Source organism: Channa argus, chromosome 6, assembly GCF_033026475.1.
Source record: "Channa argus isolate prfri chromosome 6, Channa argus male v1.0, whole genome shotgun sequence".
Lineage (NCBI taxonomy): Eukaryota > Metazoa > Chordata > Actinopteri > Anabantiformes > Channidae > Channa > Channa argus.
The window spans coordinates 5,719,819-5,740,706 of record NC_090202.1 but is presented as its reverse complement, the minus strand read 5'-3'; the positions used below and the strand labels follow the sequence as shown (position 1 = coordinate 5,740,706).

At 40.8% G+C, this 20,888-nt stretch overlaps 1 protein-coding gene across 4 annotated transcripts in view; it reads right to left on the bottom strand.

Moving 5' to 3' along the window:
• pitpnm3 (PITPNM family member 3) overlaps positions 1–20,888 on the bottom strand; it is a 107,694-nt gene that overhangs the window by 25,049 nt on the left and 61,757 nt on the right. For all 4 annotated transcript variants that reach the window (XM_067508100.1, XM_067508098.1, XM_067508101.1 and 1 more), the window contains 5 exons: positions 13,703–13,892; positions 12,059–12,181; positions 10,085–10,272; positions 4,108–4,265; positions 3,822–3,992 (listed from right to left, as the gene is read on the bottom strand). In XM_067508100.1, coding sequence (XP_067364201.1) covers positions 3,822–3,992; positions 4,108–4,265; positions 10,085–10,272; positions 12,059–12,181; positions 13,703–13,892 — 830 coding nt within the window. The remainder of the gene's footprint in view (positions 1–3,821; positions 3,993–4,107; positions 4,266–10,084; positions 10,273–12,058; positions 12,182–13,702; positions 13,893–20,888) is intronic.

Here is a 20,888-nt window from a genome sequence, read left to right as displayed (position 1 = left end):
CATGTGGATTTACCATCTCTGGAAGAGACCCCCATGCCATGTGTATCACATGTATGGGTGTCAAACATGCCCAGGCATCAATACCACTGCTTCATGCTGACCCAACCGTTGTCCCAGCATGTATAAACGTGAAACGTAAAGTGCTACCGGGATAAGCCTTTGAGGCACAGGGGTCGTGGGAAGGGCCACTCTGGTCTGGGGATCGCAAACAGCAAGCTTTTGGAACTAGTTGATCCCCTAGTGGTAGAGCAGTCATTGGCACTTCATCTCCATCATAGCTGCTAGTAGACCCTCATCTGCCTCATCTAGAGCCACTTTCCTTAGCAAACTAGTGACATTCTTCACCTCCATGTATCAAGAGGTGAACAGGTGCCAGTCTGAACATTGTCTGAATGTTGTCACTCTGTTAACAGATTAACAAGCAAAGCTCCTTCGTTGATTAGGCCACCTGTTAGATTAATGTTTCCCAAATCCGACAATTTGGAAGAAAGTATGTGTCCTCACTGACCTCATCATCCATGTGTCAAGAGGTGCAGTTCATGGTTGTCATGGGCCTGCTCAAAGTGGGCAAGAGATTGCTGTGGCTTAATCTTAATTAAAATAGTTGCCAGGAGTTGCCTATGGAGAAAAAATGTCTTCTCCCTTCAGCTGAGGGGTGATTCCAATTGTGCCAGAGGACAAAAATAAGTCTGGGCTTCCATTTCAGCTATTAGAGTATTACTGGGACTATTCTGGACTTATGTTTCCTCAACTTGCACCTCAGAAAATACATAATTCAGAATAATCACACATGTCCTATTCCATTAGATTTGACTGGGAGACTGGTTCACATGCGCAACACAGAAAATATCTGGGGTTTGCATTTTGGGGCATAGCCTGTGGATATTAGACTCCGGCCAGACTCAAACTTTCTCCTGCGCCAAGAATATTTAGCAAGTATGTGGAAGCAGCTCTAAACCTTTTGAGAAACCACAGGCCTCAGTTTGTTCGCATACTCAATATTCTTCCGTGCACTCCCAGCCGGAAGAAGGCAGAGAAAAGCACTCAGCTGCTTTTATGTCAAACTGTATGACCAGCTTTCAGTGTCATTTACATCAAGAGTGTTCTGTTTCCCACTCGGAATAATAAATTATTTGGGCCTCAAAATAAATTGTTTTATTTCAAGCTTCTCTGTCACAAGATTGAGTGGAGAAAATTTCCGCTCTACTTCACCAGGGAAACTTGATCCTTTTAAAAGCCTGTTTATGCCTGATGGGGCTTGTGGCCTTTGTCATTTTTATCATGCCTTAGGGGTTACTGAGGATGAAGGATTTCCTCTTGTGTCCTCTCCTCTTGTGTCCTCTTTACGACTAAACATGGAACGTTGTTTCAGTCAAATGGTAAGAGCTTCCCCTAAGTGTCACTGGAGAACCACTTTGGTGTCCACCACTTGGTTTTGCTTGGGAACTTTAGTTTAAGTTCAGAGTTGGAGGACCATGAAAGCACCTGGCCTCCCTGCTCCAGTTTGCTCATGTAAATTACCTGGAGGTTTTGGCAGCCTCCCTTGCTCTCATATGTTTTTGTAACATCTGAGGAATTGTCATGTCTTGTTCCAGATGGACAATAGTGGTGGTATATGTAAACTGACAAGAGGGCACCTGTTTGTTGATGTTACACAGACTTGCTCAAAAACTCATAATGTGGAGAAGTTGACTCCTACTGTCATCACAAGCGACACTGAGGGTGTATTAAACAGGGGAGAGGTCTACTCTCCCTAGGTAATCACATTTATAGCAAGTACAAGCTCAGCCCTGATTTGCTTTAACTGGTGTGGAAAAAGATACAGCCATGCTAAAAATGGACGTGGAAGCAGTGGAGCATCTATGGCAGGACGCACTACTGTACACATTTCTCCCTCTCAGCTCTTTAGCTCTTGTGCTGATCAGAGTGAGCGAAAAGAAGCTGCCTTTAGTCCCAATTTGTCCTGAATTAACCTTGGATGGCAGAGCTAGGATGACTCCATTAAAGCCAGCCCTAGCCACTGTTGTTGTGCATGCGCTGAGTTAAACCCCAAGGTCTCTGGGCCTGTCTCGTGAAAGTTTGAACTTGAACTTGAACCAGGCCTGGCTCAGAGGGTGATTAAACCGTGGAGAGCGCAGTGGTTCCATCCACACATTCATTCGTAGGTGGAGCTAGCACTTCAGCTCATACAGCTCATATTTGAACATTGATGTTTGGGACTGGGTTTGAGATTCTATTGTCCCAGTTGCAAAAGCTTCATGTGGCCTCGGACAAAGAAGGTGAAATTCCAGCAGGTATTTCATGAATGTTAACGCATTTATTTGGTAATTGTACCTACACAAAAATGTTTTGGAATAACATGACAAACTTTTCACAAAGAAGAGGCATCACAGTGGATTTTAGACCTTGGATTCCTTGTGAATGAGCTCACAATTTCTAGACAGACTATATTCACACCTTTAAATGACCAAACCCTGAACTTAGCCAACAAGTCCATAGAAAAACATATTTATATAGGAAAAAATTACTTTGATGTAATTTAAAACCCTTGAGCAGTCACGCTTACCTTTATGTCTGTTTGCCCTGGCTTTTATCCGGCATCTTGCGTAATGTTCATGTAAACATTGGTTGTTCAATTAATTAATAACAATTCGCAAATCAGAACTTTGTTTTTTCATGCAGGTCACATACAAGGGAAGGATTACTCATAGATTCCCAAACAATTAACAGATGGGAGCCGTAAAACAGATTAAGGCTGAAGTAGTTAGACAGCATCACTGGTTTCACTATCCGTCATTCCATTTCTATTATGTGAAGATTGTGTAACAGTCTTGGACATAAATACAGAACCTGTAAAATCAAGTCTGACAGATGCTTTAGTTACAAGACTATTGTGTTTTGTCTCATCTCTTAGTTTTTCTCCAAGTAAGTGAATAGTTATTGCGCTTTGTGTGTGTGTGTTCATAATATTTGCTTCTGTTCATTACTTACAAAAAATTTTTTGGCAGGATTTATAGCATAAAAATGAATAAACAAATAAAAGATACCTGAAAGCAAAAAGAAAATGTTGTGTAAATGTCTGAAATGGTCCATTTGACAAATCTGCCTTGAGTTAGAAATGCGTCTAATGATTGCTCATGGAAATAAAACTGAAAAAAAATAAAAATTACAACCTTGCACCAAACCACAAAGCCTTATCTTCCTATCTGGATTCTTGCTCGCAGGCTGTTATGTTAGCACAAGCGATCAGTCCTCGTCCTACTTTCTCTCGGTGAGGTAGGTGTATAGGGAGGCAGGGGAACCAGACAATGCGTCATAACTACTGTTTAGAGTTAGTCTCCATGTCCCAAAAGTGGGTTAAAACATGCTTCAAATAAATCAGTGGCTCATTAAGAACTCAGTGTCTCTGACCAGCCCTCCAGGGGGATTACAGCAGTACTGTGCCACATCTAGCAGACTAATATCTCACAACACTGTGCCTCATCCTCAGAGAGCTGCAGCAGGCTAAAGGTACTGCACCACAGTATAATTACTTCAAACTTAAGGCTTGAGAGGCAGGATTTTGCTCAGCCTGTACAGAGCCAGCTCGTACAAATAGGACTGAGCATCTGTGTCAGTATACATGTAAAAATCACATTATCAAGTAAGAGATTCTGTCTGCCTCTGAAAGCTAGGAAAATCTTTAAACCAGCTTTCAAATGCAAAATCCAAAACACAATCAAACCAGGAAATAGATTAACCAATGAAATATTCAAGAGGAGCGGCTCTTGCATCTTCTCGCCCTGGTAAATTGATTTCCATGTTGAACTCTTTTATCTTACCTATGAGCAATGAACGTCCATCTCCCAGAGGATAACGCTGGTAACGTGGAACAGCAAATGGTGGCAGCTTGTGGAAGAGAGGCTGCAGCAGTGGCTCCAGTCTGGACGCTGAAGGGTCCGAAGGGTAGAACAAGTTGAAAATCTGAGAGCAGGCTGGATGGAGCTGACTCACTGAGGGTCGGAAAACACAATGGGACAGGCACAATCATTAGCACACACAACAGTTACATGCACGTGCATGAAGAAATTCAATCTCTGATATGTTTTTCAAGTGTCTAATTCTTACCCTGGACGGCAGGCAGCACAGTGCGTCTCATGGCCAACACAAGGCCTAGTGGACAGCCTAGCAGAAAGCAGTCTGACACCTCAAAGTCAAATCGGCCGGGGTTCAACACCAGACTGGTGCTGCTGCCACCACGCACCTCTGCACTTTCTTTCATCAAACTGGGGAGTAGGCATAGACACAAAATAGACAAAAAGGTTATCCGTACATAAAAAATATGTATCTTCTATGTTTATGCTGACTGTTGCAGTAAAACAGCCAAAATGTATTTGTTCTTCACTCTTTGAAAGCTTACTTTGACAACTTAATACACGAAGACTGCACAATTAACTAAAGTGGACACTTTCATTCCAGTTATGGCAGAGTTGATCTTAAATCACTAAAAACAAAGTATCTTCTACTTCTACTATATGCTGATGACACAGCTGTATCTTTGTGCGTTTCTGTAGTTCATCAAAAAAACTAATCACAGATAATAATCACAGATTCACTGTCTCTTAAAGATTGTACACAGGTCAAGAAAGGTCATTCATCAACATTGGAACCCAAACAGTTTTCTATTATTTAAAGGGCAACCTCATAAATTTTCAACATTTTAAGCTGGATATTATATGTGTAAGTATGGTGTTAAATATTGATGGGTCAAACAACACTGAAGCGTCGGTACATGTATCAAGCACAAAGAGCGAAACCCCGTATCAATTTGTGTATCGCTTTGAGAAAAATCAAGTGACCGATACAACTGCTGTGTCATAAGGAAGTGAAGCGCCAACTTGTGCTTATCGGGATGTGCTACTTTTGAGTGTACTGGCGTTGAAAAGAGATCTTTGCTCTTAATGCCAAATAAGGTAGCATAAGGTTTCCACTTTTGCTCAGTATTCATTTGAGTTAATTATGTTCAAATTCCTTTCTGAAGGACTCATTTAATTTTTTTTTCACATGAATTAACTTTTAATTTTATTTGCAGGTAAAATGTCGGCTCTGCTCAACAGAGGTGTCTTACATAAAGAGGACCACTTCAAACTTGCTTTAACATTTTTTATTTACTGCTGCCTCATCTGTACTTTGTGCAAGTGTTTTTTTTCCAAAGCAGGAGAGCTGGTCTCAAAGAGACAAAATTGCCCCAACATGCTGCAAAAACGTCGCTTACTTAATAAAAATGTGTAAACCCTGCCTTTTCCCCTCACAAGTACACAAGAACTCCAACTTTCACTTATTTTTCAGAAATGACAATAACTAAAATGTTACTTTGATTTCACAAAATGATGTACATTCTGTGTTTGACATAGCATTAGTCATAGTCATATTATTTTGGTTATATTCAAACTGATTGGAATGTATACACACTATACATGTACACATGGGAAGACTGTTGTGCAGGAGGTAAAGCGGTCATCTACCAATCCGACAGTTGTTGGTTCAACCCCTGGCTCCTCTGGTCATGTGTCTTATTGTCCTTGAGCAAAACACTGAACACAACTTAGTTGCTCCTGGGGAGCGTTGGCCAGCTGAATATCAGCTCCCCCACCGGTGTGTGTGATTGTAAGTGCGAATGGGTGAATGACAAGCTTCTTTCGTTTAGATATTATCAGCTGGTTCAAACAGGACCATTCATCCACATGTCAGAATGGATGAACTGTCTCCACACGCTTTATCCACATTGCCTGTAAAGTTTTTTTGGAATCCAGCAGATATTCCTATTAGGCGATACACCAACACAGTATTGACACTGTGTGACATCAGGCAGGGAACTGCTCTATAGACTCCACGAGGTGTCATCTACCCATCACTAGTGTTAAACCTTTGGAACCAGCTGCCAGTTGACTCAGAATCACTTACTATTCCTACACATTTCAATAAAATGAAATAATCTTGTATTTGGAGTAAATGTGTGTGTGTGTGTTCCTATTATTCACGTCCCTTATTATTTGGGTGGTACAGCTGGTAAGAAACACCATAATGTACATGACAAAGTACAGATTTATTACATTGACATTTATTGAAAATAGAGGAATAAGTGCGTGAAACCATAAACTTAGGATGGTAAAGGTGCTGCTGCAGAGGAGAGAGAACACGAAGGAGCAGCCTAAACAGACTTAGTCCCTCAAGTAAACATAGGTGCTTGTCAATCAGCTGATTGGGTGCTTGGCAAACACTTTACACTCCCAATCAGCTGATCAAAACAGGAACTGTAAACAGACGACAGCAACATTAGAGAGATAACATGGGCTTTGCTGTGGGATGCTTATACCATGTTATTTCTGGCTCAGTAATGATTTTTTTTTAGCTAGTGATGGTACAGTATGGTTACAATTACAAGCTACAAGATGACTGTGTGTGTAGAAGCATTTTGTTTTCATCATTAAAGAAGTGAATTATATTCAGTCATACGTATGATGATATCAAGGAGGCAAATGTCTCGGTCTTTACTCAGATGAGTCAGTGATGATATTGTTTTGCCCTGATTCAATTGTAGGCTGCTTAGTTTGAACATCCCGGGGGTCTGTGTCGGCACCGGGCCTTTATGACTCAGCGCTAACCGCTCTTCACTCAGCCTTCACAGGCTGCATCATAGTTACAGCAGTTTGAACAGATGAGCCAGGTCTCTGCCACACAACCCTCCGTTGATGACAAACGAGATGCTCTGCACTCCAGCAAAATAACATTTTCCCATTAAGCCTTGCATCGGGAGAAAGGATTAGCTAACACTCGTCAGCCTTCCTTAAAAGCCAAATCAATAGTGCTTAGTTTGTCGTCTTGTCTTATAATGTGCCTATCGCTTCACTTCTTCTCAGAGGGAAATCACTTCCATATATTGCTTGTTCTTTACCTTTGCAAATACACTCACGTTCCATTTTGAGGTACTGTATTAACATTTTTTTTGTTTTTAAATCCACGCCCCAAGTAAGCCCACTATTCATGCTGTGGCACATAAAAGGATTTACCCCAGAAACTGTGTGGAAAGAGAAGTGTTATATTTACCACCTGGATGGACTAATTTCCCATTTGCAGCTGTAGCAATTCTCATTTAACTGCAAACTGTATCCAAATCTTTCATTTGTTAATTGTTTTTGAGTACATGGTTGACACGTTTTGATGAGTTATGAATATATGAAACGCTTTAAAATACCAAGCTTTGTACAATAGCAATAGAAAATATGTCTGACACTCATTAAGCTCAATCATTTCTAATAGATTTCCTTTTGGGCTTTAGGCACAAATAAGCTTTTAGGACCAAACAGAAGCTAGTTTTATTATCATCTGTTTAATAATCAGTAAAACTGGACAAGACAATCCTCTAACAAAGATAATCTGGGGGAAAATCAGACAAAGTAAATATTAAAGCTCGATGTCGTGGGTTTTTACAAGCATGTGATAGGAGAGATAATGGCTATTTCACTTCGGTATGCGAAAGAAAAACATACCTGAAGAGCAAAGGTTACCCTACACACAGCCAGAGTCAGGCTTAATCAGAAATATAACTGATAAGAAATGAAAGCTGTGCATTATAAGATGCATTGCCATGGACACGTTGTGGCACAACTATAAAATGATGGCATCCTGTCCTCACTGACTGTGTGGTGGGATGGTGTAAATCTAGTGAAGCACGTGATTTGTAATGGGAACAACGGTTGCTTGAATTGAGTCAACATGGCAGCCTTATCCCCTCCAGCAACTCTGCCCCGGCTAAATTCACCCGCAGTGCTTGGTCTCCCACACGGACTGGCTGGCACAGGCTCGAACGGGCTATTTATAGTGTAGCAGAGCCAGGTAAGAAGACAGGGCAGTCAAGCTGCAAACATTGATAAAGAGCAGGAGCAGGACAGGGTGACACATTCCAGTAAAACGGTGGATGAGAGCCTGCATATAACATCTGGGTTATCGCAGAACCTTCATTAAAAAATGTTCTGACAGAAATGGATGACAGATTTTTATAATGTGTGTGTGTATGTTTATATGTAATAATTCATATACATACATATATACAAATTGACCCATACTATTTTAAGGGTCTTTGACCTCAGATCTCTGGTGCCCCTCAGTTTCAGCTCCCCTGTAACCATGAGCCTAAGACCTAAGTTTACTCCCAGTCCAGTCACCAGCCAGCTCAACCTGCTCAAACTTTCCGTCTGTCCCTGAGGCCCTGCTTGAACCTGTTCCACCTCTCCTGTTCCAGTCCCTGCCCTGGCCCTTGCTCCTGTTCCATTTCTGATTCTGGTCCCAGCCCCTCGGTGCATTACCAACTGGACCACAGCTCCTACTCCTGTTCCAGCACCGCTGCGCGTCTGTTGTAGGGTCTCAGCTTCCACATAACAACCAGTTTCTGACCCAGCTCGTAAGCTCATCATTGACATGTACTCTGTCACTGTTCCTAAGCCTGTCTCTGGGCCGGCCGCCATCCTACCTGTTCCTGTGCCTGTGTCTGGATCGGCATATGCTTCTTTTGTTCCTGTGTCAGTTCCTGGGACAGCCGCAGTCTTGTCTGTTCCTGAGCCAGTCACCCGCTTTCCTGTTCCTGCACCAGAGTCAGCCGACACCCTGCCTGTTCCTGTCTCTAGGTTGGCCGACGCTTCCCCTGTCCCTGGGTCGGCTGCTGCTTCCCCTGGTCGTGGTCTGTCTTCGGGTCGGCCAACGCTTTCCCTGTTCCTGCTCCTAATCCTGTCTTCGGGTCGGCCGACATCAAACCTGTAGCTGTTACCAAGCTGGCCAACAGTTCTCCTGGTCACAAGCTGTTGGCTCCTCCTCCAAAGGTGGCCAACACCTCACCAGTTTCTGTTCTCCCTCTGTTAACTGATTTCCTTGGTCTGATTTGCTCTGTAATGAGCACAGTTTGACTAGTTGTTTGTTACTGCTTCTGGTTTTTGGTTTGTACGTGCCCACTCTGTTTTGGCTCTCCCCCTGGTCATTGTATTTGTCTTTGTTTTGATTCTTGGTTGGTCGGGTCTGCCTTTAATTACATTCCTTATTTCAATGTGTGCAGTAGTGCCCGGTTTTAGCGTCTTAGTTAAGTTTCTATTCCATTTTAATCTTATCTGAACTGTTCTTCCCCTGTTGGTTTTTAAAAATACAGTTTACTTTGTCGGTTACAGGCCTTTGATCTTAATCAAAAGCCAAGATTTAAAATGTTTTTGTTTTTTTGTTTTTTTGTACAGCAGCTTAAAGAATAAGGGAAATCTGTGACTTCACTGTTGTTGAATTTCATACATTTTTCACTAATTTGTCTGTTTATTAGCTTCAGTAAGTCCTTTGCTGATAGGTTATTAAAGCATGGAAAATGTCCCATTACAGCAAACCATGAGTAGATGTCAAATTAATTTGGAATTAATCACCATTAAGAATTTAAATCAACTGACAGCCCGATACATACATGTATAAATACATATATACGGAATAAATATACATAAATATATATATATATATACAATGCATTTCCAGATTTCCTGGCTGACCAACAGTAGACAGTAAAACTGACATGTTACCTAGCAGACTACATAATTGTGTGATTGTACATTTACAGAGTTTGTTTCTAACCCTTCTTCCTTGTACACCAACGATTGTTGTAAGTAGGTAGCAGCATGATTTAGATGACATGCATTTCTATTTGCAAGTGCTTGTCTATGTGCGTTTTTGTGCTTCTGCGTATATGTATGTGTGTAGAAAAACTTTGAATGCTTATTGAAATCATTTTGGTTTTAAATTCTTTGCACTGACAGAGGTCAAGACTGCGAGTTAACCCAATCATGGTAAACTATAGTGTGTGTATGTGCATACAGGATATAATTACTGGTTTGCACATGATTTGTGTTTTTCTTTTTCGATTGCTATAGTTACTATAACAAGGTCAGGACGTGGTTGCTTTTGGCTAAAAATAGCAATCTGGACCAGATTTAGATTATGCATTTGTTAGGAGATGATTAATATCAGGTGAGATCAGCACCTGAAATGCTGCATATATAAGTAGCGGTGTGGACATGTTCACCTTGAAAAAAAGCTGTGTTGGCCAGTAGATGAGGTATCTCCATCATACGAGTCGCTCTGCTTTCGGCTGAGTGATGGCCCGCTCTGACCGTGCCCCTCATTGGGAACAGAGATGTCGATGTTACTCTTGCTGAGCCTCTTGCTAGAACTCAGACCTGGGCTGCACTCCCCCAGCAGGCCTGAGTTATCCTGAGAGGAAAGAGGGGAAGGTGCAACTTACGTCAGAGCCTCAGACACACACCACCGCGGTGGTTGCACCAGGAAATTACACATAATCAGATGGGAGTGGATGTTGTTTTGCCAGTTGAGCTTTACTCACTACTAAAGGTGCCACAAACATAACACAAAGATCACAGCCTGTAAAGTATAAGTCCGAAATTTGTACTCAGCTCTGCCCTGGTCAGCAGCTATGATTTTCTATTCTATCTATGACACGTCTACGAATCGAGAGATGCAGTATGTGGTGTACTTTAATTAACTATCATGCATGTGTAATCGTCAAGGGTGTAGAAATCAACTGACATATGGCTGCGTTTGTTAAAAACCAAAGATTCAAACTAAACTCTTTAGAAAATTCCATTCTAAAATTAATAGGGCTGTTTTTCTTGTTCCTTCTATCTATATTGTCTCCCTGTATTGCGTCTGTCAGTGAAAAAGAAAGAGGGAGGGAAAGAGCATCTCTTATCAGAATCTATTCTGAAACCAACTTCTGGACTATTCTGGACAAAACAACATGGAGCAACATTAAGTTTAACATGAGTAAAATATTGTATAATAATAGTAATGTAAGCAACCTTTTACCATTTAGTAAGCGCCACTACTCACATATGAAGGCAGAGGGAAAAACTCAGATGAATTATATTAACAGTGCCAGTCAAACACAATAATTGGAGCTATAAGCTAACACATCATACACAAGAACATGCACCGGTTCACAATTTCAGTGTTTGTTGCAGTAGTTATGGAGGCGTCTTACGGACCGATATAATGTTATACAGTAACAAGTCTGCAGATTTTTAGTGACTGTGGAACAAAGTGGAGCAGCAGGTTGACACAGTAAAGGGCAAAAGTTTCCACTGTTTACTGTTATATCAGTGTTTGGTAAAGTATTTTGATCTTCTACATAAGTTGAAGTATCATTTAATTACCACAGTGAAGAAAAAGTAGTAAGTTCAAATTATACTTAAAGTATCTCATTCAAAGCAACATCACTGTTGTAAAGGTGGAGCCAAATTTAATTACTTTATATAGTGATAGGAGATTAATGCTTAGTAAAAAAAATAACGCCATAAAATGATTTATCATAATATAAGCTTATTAATACTTTGAATTAAGACTACACCTCTGAATAATAACTAAAGCAGTCAAATACTGTAAATGTAGCAAAGTAAATACTACGATATTGTACAAATTGTAGTTGCCGAAATTGAAACACTACAGCTACTTAAAAATTGTAGTTAAATTGAGTGAATTTAATTCCACCGCTGCAAAAATGTAAACACTTTATAGAAATTATAATAATTATATATTATAACTATATCCTACTGTATTGTATTGTAGCTAAATCATTTTTGTATCAAATCGTAATATTGTAAGAAGCATTTATATATGGTACCATTACATGACGAAAATGGTGATCACATAAAAAAATTGACCTCCACTTTGTTTTTTACTTCCAGCAGTTGAAAACCACCAAATCTTGAAAGATGTGTTGTACTTTTTAACTCATCAAAAACAGCAGGTCAGTTTGGTGTTTGACAATCGCTTTTTATGTCTATAAAGGACAAGGACTCTTTCCCAAGGACACTGCCATTGGAGCATATTTACTTGTAGTCATAAATTCCACTAATGAAGACAAGATTACACAGGCGTGTAATCATCGTTAGCAGTTATCCCTTAATCATGTATCTCTTCTCAATTTTTCTTCTACCAGCTGGTAATAATTTCTCACCATCATGTTACAATGAGCTCTTACCTTCAGGCTCTCAGTGCTGTTGTTCCTGCTGCTGTTGTTGGGGCTTCCAGGTCTTTGTTGGTTGCTGAAGCACAAGGCGTCAAAGCAAAGCACACCTCCCACGCAGTCACCCATCAGACATACCTGCAATAAGTTTAATTATTTTTGATTGAGATTATGATGTCTGCAGTAACCAGAGTTAGTGGTGCTGCTGTGGACGTTTGCTGCTGGAGGGCTGAGAAAAACTCTTTTTTGTTTGCCTCCCCTCTTTATCCCTCACAACAACACACTGGCAAAGCTTTCACTACATAGCAACACAGCAGGAAAATCTATTCAAGTCAGCCCCTAAGCTAGTTAAAAATAGTGTAGGTATCATATTAAAAAGAAGTTTTCACTTGTTAACAAACTGCATACAAATGACTAACCATGCGTGCAGCTAAATTCAACTATACAGTACATGATGTATTCTCAAAATCTATTTGTGGCTTACAGTTAAAGCTAAAATATGTCACGTCTTCTTCGTGCTTACTTTAATTAGTGGAAATATTTCCGCTAAAGTATCTCGTGTCTTCACAGGAAGCATAACTTGTGCAGGATGTACAGACTTGTGTAAACCTAACGTGACACTGCATCTATACCGAGCACAGCTTTTAATGCAAAAAGGACGGAGCGGGGTGGTTCAAACTCAGACAAAACAACAAATAATATTGCGTTTAACTGTTTAATTCTGAAAATATGGTTAGAAAAATCCCAGTGAATGAGTTATGTGTTATAATAAGACTTACACCTGAAAAGCTGGGTGAAGCAAAAGGCAGCAGAGATAAGGAGGAATGGATCGAGCAGAGCGGATTCATTGGAAGTCTCATGCTACTGCTAACTTAATTCCCACAAGTAAAATTATGCAGTCGTAAGTGTCAATCGATGTCCAGCCAATAAACTATTAAAATATGAAGTACATTAATCTGTAGAGAAAATACTGTAGAGTGATCGAATTTATAAAAATTTATAATGGGCAAATAAAACGGTAGGCACTTAAGAAGCAGGAATGGCAATTATGAAAATGAGAACAAATATAAATAGTATCCTTTTATCCATTGCGAGGGAATATGATGATAGGTAATCAAGAGTTTATTGACGAGTGGCTCTCATTCATGTGCCATCAAAGCCTGAAAGGGCTTTCACTCTAAACTAACACAGCAGCAGCTCAAACATGGCAGTTAATAGAAAACACATAAATAGCAGAAAAACAGCAATCTTTTGTGTGACTGTCATTACACTTGTTGACCTGACTTTGTAATTACATTTGGAATAGAGAGTGAAAAATAGAAAAAAAAAAATAGAAAGTGCTGTTAAATGTAACTTAATTGTGAATTGTCTTCTCACAGATCATTACATTAATTTGAAATTAGATCTTGTTACTAAGAGCCTAATGGTTGTTAGATACAAGATTGTGAAATGTGGCTGAGTGAACCTTGGAGCCCTCTGAGGATTCAAGCTCGAACAGTTTCCACAGCCAAAGCAATCTTTATTTCCTCTGACCATTACTGATTTCTATTAAACTGTCTGAACCTCATTACTCGGTTATGAGAGACTAGAGTGTAGGAGTTTCTCCTCTCTTCCAATTTTCTCTCTTCTCCTCTCTAACCAGACGAAGGTGTGACATACCTGACCCGTGAACCCCTGGCCGTCCTCAGACTGGAGGAAGCTGTGGTAGACCTCGTTGGCTCGGGTGATCACAGTCGCCACGGCATCCTGGTAGCGTGGCGAGACGATCGCCAGGAGCGGGAGGGCCGCCAGCGGCAAGTGGTCCACACTGCTTGACACACAGCTCTCGTCGTAGCTGTACGGGTTCAGACTGGAAGAGTACGATGGTACAGTGGGGAGGACAGAAGGAAGCAAGGAAACGGTAAAGGATAGATTGACGGTTGAAGGGGAAGGATTTGAAGAAACAGCGTCTGCTATTATAAGAACCATTGTTGTATGTTTCTTTAGAATTTGATAAGATGCCAGTATCTTTTGAACAGTAATATCAAACTAAATGACGGTTGGAGACAATTCACATTGTTCCCTTTGTGACTATCCTAAATCTATTAATGTCTCATCCAGTCTGCGAAGGATGCACTTTATCTGATTTAACGCCAGGCTTCTCCACAATGGCAGTGTGTACTGTATGTATTGTGCACAAGTGAGATAAGGCAAAAAGGAAGGAATGAAATGTAAACACACCTGCACAGGTAACAGCAATGACAGCACAGGCTGTGAAATGAATGGATGCATGCATATGTATTTTTGCCTGCGTCCGTCAACGTGGACAATGCGCACATGGAGCAAGCAACACCTGTCACACGACTTTGTGGGGGAAAAGGAAAAATCTGACCACACCGTCTCCTTGAGCACCTGTGCTAACCATCAAATCCTCTGATTACTGAAAGATTCAGGAATCCCACACCAAGGTTAAACTATGCCCATGGATGCCTCACTACACAGAAGGGCATGATCTCTGTGTGAGGATCACAGTTTTTGTGTACTGTAGCACTGACATTCAAAGTATTTTATAATTACATAACATTTTATGAAGTACACTGTTTTCCCACATACTGCTTAGATTACTAGATCAACACTAATTTTATGTCAGTTTAAATATTTGATTAGAGAAATAGATTATGTTCAAGCTCAGCCTTTAAACCACTTCTCTGTTAAGGATATGACTGGAATGTACAATTTGAATTATTCTTACCAGTAAAAAAACACTATGAAAAAAGCAATGAATCTGCACAACACATCACACTCTGCAGACCACACACGGAGACAATGCAGACTCGGAGCCAAATGTGGATTATGACATTTATTGATGGTTTGGCTGATAAAGAAAATGTCAATTGGCCAATGTCTGTGCTCACACTGGCAGATTCTCTTTTTGACTGTAGATTGCTACACTTGACATGGTATTGTATGTACAATGAAACAGAGTAAAAAAAACAATAAAACTAGTTTTTCAGCACAGATGTTGAACAAGTAAAACTTTCAGAATAATTGTAATGACAGCTCAGCGAGCTTGTCGACTCATTGTTTAATTACTATGGACATGATCAGGGGTAAGTTGACTGTACATGTATGGTAAACATTTAACCCAATGTCCTACAAAGCTAGTTTGAGCAAGCCAGTTCTGGTGGACTGATAATACAAACTGATTAATACATTCATTTTTAACCTCAAATGGCTCCAGCCCCTCTTGCATGTAGGGTCACAGGGGGGCTGGGGGTAGGGTACACCCTGGACAGGTTGTCAAGCTCAGGGCCTGATGACATCATTCTTCACAGATTTCCTTGCATGATTTGTGTATGTCTGGAGGATTCAAAAGGTACTTTGAACACATAAGACACCACTGGTACTATTACTACTACTACTACTAATACTGCTACTTGAAAGTAACAAGAGACAGCATGGAAATAAAATTGTTTGAAGGTGCATTGTTTTTCTATCCCTCATGTCTGTCTCCATTCTGCAGTGTATTCAGCAGTGCACTCGTGAATGAACGTGCCAAAGTTTGGCCCATTCCGCCAACCAGCTGCTCTTCATAAGCATTTCATCAAACACGGGAGATGTTTATGTTGTTCTGCTAATTGGTCTTCAGTGATTTATTTTTAAGTCTAGTAACGCCAAGCAGCCATTTTGTGTCTCAGGGGGCTTCAGAACTTTGTTTAATTAGAGTCAAACATTGTGTTGCCATGGTTGTGATACCTCAGACAGGGACAAATTAAGGCTGTGTACCCTCTATGCAAGAAAATATTTGCTACTGTCTGTGAACAATTGGGAACGAGGCAACTTAATGTTCTTTAATTAACTGTGAATGTTCCATTTTACAGTATATTAGTCTAAACGGACTCCGCAGCGATGTTTCTCTTCCTGTTTTCAAGATTTTTAATTATGCAAATAACCATGAGGACTTCTGAACATCCAGCCTTATTACCAACAGCTCTGATTGTGCACTACCACATTTTACAGGAGCCATGGCAAAGTTATGTAGCGATTACAAGCCACAATACTTCATGTTTTGGGAAAACCTGTGGGGAGGAAGGAGAGAAAAGATGGGATGCTGTGCTCCTAGCAACACAGTGTACAGTAGTCAATCTACAGCGGATGAAGCCACTTCTGTAATCCCCACAGTGCCATCACATTGGAGGAAAATGTGACAGATCAGTGTTAGAGGGTAATCGTTTAGTTCAGCCACAAATAGTTTGGAAAATGTTAAAGTGAACCTATTCTGCTTGACAAGAACATGTGAAAATCAAACTAGCAAGCTTATTACCCACAACAGGGAAAGTCACATTAAAATGCACAGAACAGGCCTGTGATTTGTACATCTGACCTACTCTGAGGAGTAACACAGGTGATACTTAAAACAGATGTTGCTCTGTGCCCTTGATTGCAACTGACACACCCCATACTGTGCCTCATCTCCCAGCTGGGGAAAGTTGAATTCACAGAAGCAAGCCACCAAAATATCAATCAATGCGGGAATGAAAAACATGTGGGGGAGTCAAAGGCAATAGCTGACTTCCAAATGTCTCCTGTCTTTTGATGTCCACAGCAGGCTGAAGGAAGGGAGTTTGTGTGAGCTCTGCTCCAACTGTATGTAATAAAGTGGCACCTTGTCTCAAGAAAATCTGCAAAAACCTTCCAAAGATTAGTGACGGAGAGCAATTTTTCAGACTCGACATAGTGTAACTTTGATATATTTTACCATCACTCATTAACACTAAGATTTAAAGCTAAACTTGCAACCCACTTCCTACTTGGGTGCACCCAGTCGCTGTGAATTATTAAAAATATGCTCTTCAGTAAATCACAATATTTGGTAATCATAATTGTCCCTACACTTTGCTTGTAGCTGTAAAATGATATGAAGTACAACCCTGTGACCTTTTTTTTTTTAAATGTCACAGGGTGCATGAGTTATACGCTGTTTCTTAGTTACAGCTTTTCATCGTTTGATGAGTGCGTTTGAAGACCAGTTGCATCACAGCATCGTGAATCGTGAATGCTTGAACTGCGTTTTCATTTTTAAATTCTTTAAAATGCTCCTATGAAGATATGTGAGCTCTTTTGTAATATATTCTTTACCACTGAAGCAACACTGCAGTTATTTGCATAACAACAAATCCCTGCTTTTACACAAGCTGCTGTGTGAAATATTGAGCTCAGACAAAGCAATGTCTTACGGTAGGTCACCTTGTAATTTAAACCACAAGGATTTGTTTATTGGGGGGTTTATTGAGTTTTGGAACTCAAATGACAAATCCCAGCAGCCCCTCTAAGTACTACTGAGGGCTTTGGACCAAGCTTTATAGTCGCCCAACCTTGATCTTATTAGAGTCTTGTTAACAACTGCTGTTCACACACTCTCCCAAAAACACACTCCAGAAAACTGCTCCACTTAATATGCCAAACAGAGTTCTACATTTGAACAGAGTTCAGAAGTCACAAGACAGGAACAGAGGTTCAACACCTGCAGCACTGCTCGACAAATGTCAGGTGAGACGCTCATTAATTGTGTTGCATAATTACTTGATTGCTTGTTAGTAGTATTGTCACAGAGCAGCTATTGTTTTACATTCGAAAGCGTGCACATAATGATTTGTTTTTCTGTGTGACTGTGTGTCTGGCATTCTGAAAGGTGTAACGTCCTCGAGGTTGCAGGTTATTCTCAGCTGAGAATCAGTGATCCTAATTAATTTGAGATGAATCATTAGCATCTTTGTCTATACAAACATGTGCTGCTCCACCAAACCATCCAGATCCCATCTGCATTTAATGGCTATAATTTATCTTAATAATCCAAACTATAATTTCCTCATAAATGGTGCTGATCAATGCAGTGGCGGCTATGCTACACAGGCACAGGCTTTCGACAGAGCAAAACTGGAAAGCACTGTATTTTTTTTTGTTCCGAGACAGATGGCGTTCTGCAGTTCTGGCTGTAGGTTTTGATTCTTAATTAGCAGCGCGTGTTCATCCACAAATGTCATCTGAAAGGCTACAGCCATGACGAACTTGACGTGACTCGACTGGCACGGAGCAAAGCAGAGATAGCAGGTAATTTTAGGAAGCTCTTTTGTTCCTCAGAAGTGGCACATCGGGAAAGCGCCGAGTGGCAGAGGAGCGTGCTTCGCATCACATTGATGACTCTGCCCACATTATTCCAACGCATGAGTCATTCGCTCCCATTCCCAGCTCACTGCGCTCATTAGTAAAATGCAAGTAATCTGAACTAAGGTCATACTGCAGTGTCACTATGGTGCACATCTTGGGACACTTACTGTAGTAACATAACAGAAATGGCCTAATTTGATGCTAGTGGCATCAGCTGACTCCAGATTGGCTTTAACATCTTTCATCTGTGAACTAAGAGACCCCTTTATGGCTTAAACTGTGATTACCACTCAGTGACACCTGAAGACAGGGGAATTGCAATACGATCCTGGTGTACAGACGTTTTCCGCAAATTTTCATAGTAATATGATGAGGGAGAGATCCATCACCAACAGTGGGGAGAAGATAAGGTTGAGTGAGCCAATTCAAACTCGAATCAGCCTCATTTCATGCAGACTAACCTTGAGACAGATTATTTTATGCTGGCCCCGCCACACTCTTGCCCCTTACAATCTGACATCAAACTGAAATGCTGAACTCCGTGTGAGTCCTGCTTACTCCTTTGTTTCTTAATAGCCGGCATGGCACTGCACAAAGTTTGGAGAATTACCATGAGCACCGCTGGCCCTTTGCAAAGTCCTTAAATAAAGGGAAGGGCCCAGAAATAGTAGAGGCACGCCCTCAGCTATCAATGGCCACAATATTAAGCCCATATCTCCGTCACTTACTGACCAACCAGAGGGGTGGTCGTCATCCTCCTCACCTGCTTTACCACGAGAGAATCCAGCTACAGGAAGTCAGAGAAAACTAATTCAGTCATCAGTGAATTAGTTTTCTCTGACTTCCTGTAGCTGAAATGTTTCTTTTTCTTTAAACTGTGACAGACGCAGTGGGTTGGCTTGGAGCCCCTTCACTGCTGCTGTTAATTGGACGTGCTATGGTGCTATAAAACACATTCAGCCCTCTTTTCCAAGTGTTTCTGTGTGGGATGTAGTTGTGTGAGTGTGTTTATGGCTTGCTCGTATTTGTTGTCTTGACACCCAGCTCCTAGCCAGCGCTGCCAGGTATGTTCATTAGCAGCAGAGCTAGTAATGAGCTCTCTGAGCCCGTCTAAGCCAAAGCAAGACTTCCACACAGGCAGAAATCAGGACAAGACAACCTGCAGAACGTGTCCGTTCACTATGGCTACATCCTAGAGTACATAGGGAATTTAGCAAGCACTGATTCCAACGTAGTTTGTTTATGTGAAAGTTTGTCTTTGAGGCGCTGAGAGGTTTTGCCACCTCCACTCCACGGTACAATTTTCAGGCAAGCTGTTATACCCAGAATGAAAGTAAATCAGCCACACGGCAGCAATGTCTTCCGGCACGGCTGCCTGTTCCTCTGATGCTTATGTTGGCATGCACATAAATGAGTCTCTGCACGGCCACAAATACAACACTGCTATTAGTGCAAACACTCTTAAGTGACAAAAATGCGGTTTTGTTATGCTTGTTGCCGTGTGGGTGTGAATGACTGCCTACTGAGTGCACATGTGAGGGGATGTTAAGGACCTGGAGTCATTGGGGCGTAAGTTGGCTTTGTCTAATTGCACTGGAAAGCTGCAACACGTACTCGCTTCTCATTGTTTTAACAGCGACAACAACACAAAATCTTCACCAGGCTGGTGTGTGATCACAGGATCTACAGCCAGACAAATGTTTGTGTCTCATAGATTCACCCACAGCATTTTCACATGTTTAGTTCTATTTATTAGCAGACGCTTTATTTCGGGGTTAGATAAAACACAGTCAAAGTTACTTTAGATTAGAATTTAGTCCATTAGGATTTTGAACAAAGCCCCATTTGCACAAATTTAGTTAACACTTTTAAGTCACATTTTTGTCTGTTTGTCATACTAATTCATTTCTCTTTGTCTTTTGAGTTGCAGTACCTGTCTGACTTCTCCTTCCCGGTGTAACAACAGATGTGACCGAGGGCCGAGCCTGGTTTAATGCAGAGGCCAAAGCCAAGGACCAAACTAAAGGCTCTGACAGGACGAAGAGGGTCATTTGGGTTTGTTTGGATACAGTATGTGGTTTAGATTTTTAGATTAAATTATTTTTGTGCTATTCTTGTTATTAGTTAGAATTAATGCTTTGTAGACTAATGGAGCCGTTTTGTATTTTTTTCTTTAGTTATTAGGGTCTTAGTACTTCCCTCTCGTTTCATATTGTCCTGTGTTCCGCTGTGCGCTCAGTTCATTCCATTGTTAGAAAGACCTGTTTCTAATAACACATTGCACAGTATATTGTGCACATAAAGACCGACCACAGATAGACATTGGACAGTGCTATGTGTATAATGATGGGGTTTGATGAGGCACAAAGACGAGAAAGGTGCAACTAAACAGTTTTTTACAAAGTAACGTTGACTTGAATGGGGCAACCACCCAGGATTATGAGGTTGGGCTTGTTGAGTTTATTTCACCTTCTCAAGTTGAATTCTAAAATCAAAGTGAGGTCCAGGTGATATTTCTGAGTGGGAATCCAGTAATTCCAGGGTTTTTGTTCAAAGGAAATATACTATATTGTACAAGCCCAATTCAAAAAATGTTGGGATGATGTGTAAAATGCAACCCATGATTTATTCACAATAGAACATAAACATTGTGTATCATATGTTGTAAGATATGAGTGAAAAATAGTAGCTCATTTTG